Here is a 5,667-nt window from a genome sequence, read left to right as displayed (position 1 = left end):
ATCCCTAAAGATAGGTTATCAAGTCGTTCTATTCATAGATGAAAAAAGCATTGCAGCGTGTAAATGACCACGATACCTGTGGCTTGCTTCACAGGATTGTCCAAGGGTCCCTTTCCCAACCCCTCAACTAAATGTGGTGTCCTCCTTGCATGAAGAGGATAGCACCAACCAAACGTCAGCAGGACTTGAACTTTGAGCTGTTTTTCCAGTAGGAGTGGCAGAAAGGAAAAGCTATTGTTTGTGTCTGGATAGATCACAGTTTGAGAGGAAGTATTACATTGGGAATATCCCCATCTTTGCAGAAGGATGGGCTAAAATCTTGTTTGGGACTGTTTTTCTTCTAAAGCTTAGAATATACTTTTATCACTGGAGATGGGTTTTGCAACAAGTGCCAACATGTGTCTGTAAAGTTTGAGTGGCAATATGTGCTGCTACTGAAGTTTTATTGTATAGAATTGCAAGGTATGTGTGAAAGGCAGAGCTACGGGAGATGCTAGATTAATTTTCAAGTTGCATTTGTCCCAAAGGAAAATGTTTTGATGCTGTTAATATGCGTGCCAGTTATTAGAGGAGATATTACTTCTTTTTTTCTTTTGAGATATTACTTGTTGAATTGCTTCCCAGTGTGCACTTGAGTAACAGTTAAATACTTGATAAATGTAATAACTAGACACATATTATGCATTAACTATCCCAATGACCCAAAGCATCTGGTAAACAATAAATCTGTGGGAGAATAAATTAGTGGATACTTTAGATGGGGTGGTCAAGGACATTTAAACTGAGATTTCAGTGACAGGAAATAGTCAATCATTTGGAGATGAAGGAATACCATTCTGGGTAAGGTAAGTGTAAAGGCCTCAAAGTGGGAATGAGCTTGGCCTGTTAAGGGACCAAAAAGAAGGCTACTGAGGTTGGAGTGGAGAGGGCAGAATGGTAGGACAGGAGGTTGGACAGGGGGACAGATCATGTAGTACTTGGTAAGTCAGGATAAGGAATTTAGATTCATTGCTTAGTATGGGAAGTAATGGGAAACCATTAGTGTATTTTAAGGGGAAAAACATTCTGGCTGGGGGTGACTTACGGATTAGAGGAAAGCAAGAGAAGATGAGGTGGGAGTTGGGGGTAGGCAAGAAGTAGGTGGGGGCAGCTGTCCAGGACTGGGGTGGTAGTAATGGGGATGGACGAGAGTGGATGGATTCAGGAGCAGTTGAGAAAAAGAGGGTGTTGTGAGAGAAGAAGCCAGGAGGGCAGGCAGGTGGGATAAGCCTCTAGGTCTAAGTAGGAAAACATTGTCTCCCCTACAGGAACTTTCATTTGCGTTCAGGCTGTAGGGACTCCATCCTCTGAAAAAACAGTCTTCACAAGTCACTGAGGAGCTGGCTCACCACTGACTTTTAATCTTTGGAGATATTTCCATAATCAGGAAGTTGCATTTTTTCCCACCCCTTTTTTCTTTCTTTCTTTCTAGTTAGGCTTCTTAGATATCAGGGGTGGGCAGTCGGTAGGAGGGGTTCTGAGGATGGTTGAATTTGCCCTGAGGAAGAGCCGAGATACTGCACACACAGCCACTCGTCTGGTCAGCCTCAGAGTTCAAAGGAGAGCCTTGGTGTTCATTGTGCTGAGGGCCAGGCGTTTTACATACCTAATTTGTCATTCCATTCTCCTGAAAACATTGTGAAGTACATTTTAAAATTCCAGTTTTACAAAAGAAAAGGGTGAGGCTCAGATATGTTCTTTATGTTGTCCAAAGTCACCCAGCTTGTAAGTGGTAGAGCCAGGACTGAAACCAGAATCTGGCTCTCTACACTCTCCACACCGCCGCTGAACTGGGGTTATTCTGCTGTCCTTCTTTTCTCATTACCACACAGAGTCCACCAAAGAACCCAGCATGAGAAAGGCCATGCTTTCTCTTTCTTTTACGTACTATATTTGCCTCCTCTCCACCACAGAGTACCTCGTAAGGTGCTCAGCAAACGCGCCTGCCTGGAGGCAACACTGTCTTCTTGCTGCCACCGATGGGGCTGGGATAAGAAGCACGGTGGTGCTGGGAGGTGGATCGTGCCGCTGTGGCTGCTAGGTGATGGGGAAGGACTCTTCTGTCTGTGCCTTGACTCGAAGGCATTTTCCATTTCCTAGTCCCCTCCCGCTCTCCATCCCTCACCTCTTGCCCCTCGACTTCAGCTCAGGCCCCTCGGGGAGCGTCCCTTGCTACGGGGCTGACAGCACTTGGGGGCGCGGGGTCCCTGTTTTCCGCGCTCTTGCCCATCTGTACGCAGAGCCTCGTTCCGGGGCGCCTGGAGCCCAGCGGGCATTGACGTCAAGCGGCGGCGAAGCGCTGCCTACAGACGGTTGACCCGGACCCTCCTCCACACCCCCTTCCTTCATCGCCCCCTCCTTCTTCCCTGCGCCCAGGCTCAGGCTCGCTATAAAAGGCGGGAGCGCGGGTTGCCCCCGTAGCGCCGGATTTCAGCACCATGGAGAGCCCCCGCCTGCGGCTGCTGCCCCTCCTGGGTGCCGCCCTGCTGTTGCTGCTACCTCTGCTGGGCACCCTAGCTCAGGAGGGCGCCGAGCTCCAGCCGCGAGCCCTGGACATCTACTCCGCCGTGGAGGATGCCTCCCATGAGAAGGAGCTGGTCTGTATCCCCCCCGCCCTAGACTCCCCTGGGCTGCCGCGAGGTTCCTTCCTTTGTGCGCGTCCTTCCTCTCTCCCTGCCTCCCCACCCCCATTCCTAAGTCAGGGCCCGGGGAGGTGGGCGCAGATTCCCGGCTCCCGCTGTTACCCGAAGAACGTCTTGAGCCCACGGGCTCCAGACAGTCTGTAGAGCGAATCCCTGATCCCGGCTCCTCGGAGCAACAGGAGTCTCCGAGGCTCCTGGACCTGCGGTCAGTTCGTGGGACAGCGCTCGCTAAGTTTCCACCCCTTGAACATCCCTCTTTGTGGAGTCCAGGGGAGGAGTGTGTGTGGCTCCGGGGTTCCTTATAACTAGGGCTGGAAGAGAGCACCGGGGCTGGGCGCACAGCCAAGGCGGCAACTTGGGGCTCTGCGGGCGGTGTGTTGCAGATCGAAGCACTGCAGGAAGTTCTGAAGAAGCTCAAGAGTAAACGTATTCCGATTTATGAGAAGAAGTATGGCCAAGTCCCCATGGTAAGGCTTTGGGGTCGCCCCTCCCCATGCTTTTCCAAGAGGAAATACACCACCTGGAGTCTTTTACACAACCTTCTCTCCAGGATGTGGCAAATAATTCAGATAATGGGTTTGCAGAATTCTGTGGGCTCCCCTTTGTTTCCACCGTCAGCCCTTGCCCCTTGGCTCTAAGGTTAAAGAGTAGATCGACCATTTCGGAGGATTGAACAGTTTGTGCCAGGAATCAGCCCTTGGGTTTCTGTGGAAAGCAGTATTTCCTAAAAATGTGTTCTTTTCACCTCACAAAGAATTCTCTGAGTTGGAAGAGCCCTTAAATCCAGTCAGTGCTTGTTCCTCTAATTTTCTTCCTGCCTTCTGGACCACTGCCAGGTTTTTAAAAATCTAAGTTCTAGGGTCAAAAATCTTGATTCAGGTCTGGTCACCTTCCTTGAAGAGCGCGCGTGCGCGCGCGCGCGCACACACACACACACACACACACACACACACACATTTTGATCTTCTTGGAGTGAGGAGGGTACACGGAGCAGGGGGTGTGAGAATGTCTGTCTATTGTTTATCTCTTAGATAAAAAGGTCTTGTTGATTTTTTTTTTCTTTTGGATGAGCAATTAAAGGAGCCAGGAAGTGTAGCTTCCCCACAAAAGGTAGAAGAAAGTAAGAGGGGTTCAATAATTTAAATTTCTTTCTTTTTATGTTCTCTCACTGAAATTATAAGCACAAGGCTGTCCTCGTTTCAGGCCTGACTGTACTTAGACCCATGGTGATGGTGGTAGGGTTCATCTGTCTCTCCCATGAGGCAGACTTTGTGTTGATGGGGAGACGTGCCTGTTGGGAGCATGGGCATGCGTGTGCAGGGTGACTACACATTGTATTGTTCGCAGTGTGACGCGGGAGAGCAGTGCGCCGTGCGAAAAGGAGCTAGGATCGGGAAGCTGTGCGACTGTCCCCGAGGAACCTCCTGCAATTCCTTCCTCCTGAAGTGCTTATGAGGCGTCCACCCTTCTCCATAAGTCCCCCTGCCCCCACTTTCCCCAGAGGACCACACCTTCATCCCCGGAGTTTGGCTTTAGCAGCAAAGTTTGCATCTCCCTCTGAGGAAAAGGGGGCTCTTTTCCTGCTGTTTCCAAATAAAAGAACACATTAGGTGTTACTGTGTGAAGGGTAATGCCTTGTATGGTGTTGATACGTGTGCAAAGTATTCTATTCTTATTTTATCTGTCTGACAAGCTTTTCAAAGCTTTTTCAAATAAAAAGCTTTTACTTTTTATTTAAATAAAGAAGGAGAACTTCACTTTGAAAATTGTATTTTTGTAGGTGGCATGACAGGATGAAAATTAGATCAGGTAAATCTGGTAGATGACATCACAACCTGGAAAATAAATCACCCCAAGCATCACAAATTGAAGCATGTACAAATTATACATAATAAAGTGTTTTTCATAATTGCTCATAGTGCTTTGTTGTTTCTGCATAAGTAATTTCAACAGGAATGGTGGCATTAATCATGCTGTTGTTTTCAAGGAGAAATATTTTTAAAATAGCAGTCTATTGGGAAAACGGCACCGGGGCTCCAAGGAGTTTTCATCATTAATTAGGAGTTTGCCACACAAGCTTTTGTACACAATTTTTCTTTGATTGCAGTGGTGTGTGGGGTGTGTGTGTGTGTGTGAGAGAGAGAGAGAGAGAGAAAGAGAGAGAGAAAGATGAAATAAAGTGAAGATGGTTGGAGTTGAGTTGATATATTTTGTTTATTAAACGCTTTAGCTAGAATACTTAATTTTAGGTGAAATAAAATGAAGATGGTTGGAGTTGAGTTGATATATTTTGTTTATTAAATGCTTTAGCTAGAATACTTAATTTTAACAGGGAGACCAATACAAGAGAAACTGTCCCATACTTTAGCCACATTAAAAGCAATTTGAAAAATTAGGACTTTTGTTTTGACACCTCTTTATTAGAAGATATTCATTGGTTAAAAAAAACAAAACAGTGGGCTCTTTGGGAGTTGTTGTTTGTCCAAAGGAAGGTAACTAGCTATTTCAGGTGCCCTAAGCATGTGAGACACAACCATTCGCACTATTTACTACACCATCCTGGAAATATTCTCACTTCAAAGGAGTAACAGTCATTTCAGTAAATAGTTTTGAGGGGAACAAGTGAAAATTAATGGGGGTAGCTTCAACTCAAGAAATACAAAAATCTTAAATGTAAAGTTTAAGAGTCTTAAAATGTTTCTGAGTGCTTACCCGAGGTCACATTTCTGGGCGTTTAAACCAAACTAAGTAACAGTTAGGTGGAAGCATCATGAGAGGAACAGGTGCTTTTTCCTAATGCAAACTCAGGAGGCACCTACATAGTAGTAGAATTTAAAACTAAAGTCCCTCCACTGATTCTTGGGGACCTAGAGTATGCTGTTAAAAAATATTTTCATACACAACTGCCTTTTGCAGTGTTCTCATTGTTATTGTTATCATGGCTGGTCTTCCTAATAATCTTGCAAGATACTGTTATCACTCCTCT

At 46.3% G+C, this 5,667-nt stretch overlaps 1 protein-coding gene across 1 annotated transcript; it reads left to right on the top strand.

Annotated features, from left to right (window-relative positions):
* The first annotated feature begins 2,285 nt into the window (after nucleotides 1-2,285).
* On the top strand, nucleotides 2,286-4,599 carry CARTPT (CART prepropeptide). Its single transcript, XM_004270792.3, has 3 exons — nucleotides 2,286-2,636; nucleotides 3,065-3,148; nucleotides 4,029-4,599. Exons 1-3 carry the CDS (start codon nucleotides 2,478-2,480, stop codon nucleotides 4,134-4,136), a joined length of 351 nt encoding a protein of 116 aa, XP_004270840.1. The 5' UTR covers nucleotides 2,286-2,477; the 3' UTR covers nucleotides 4,137-4,599.
* Nucleotides 4,600-5,667: the final 1,068 nt, after the last annotated feature.

Source organism: Orcinus orca, chromosome 3, assembly GCF_937001465.1.
Source record: "Orcinus orca chromosome 3, mOrcOrc1.1, whole genome shotgun sequence".
NCBI classification, from domain to species: Eukaryota; Metazoa; Chordata; class Mammalia; order Artiodactyla; family Delphinidae; genus Orcinus; species Orcinus orca.
The sequence above is the reverse complement of the archived record's forward strand: the minus strand, read 5'-3'. Positions and strand labels throughout refer to the sequence as shown.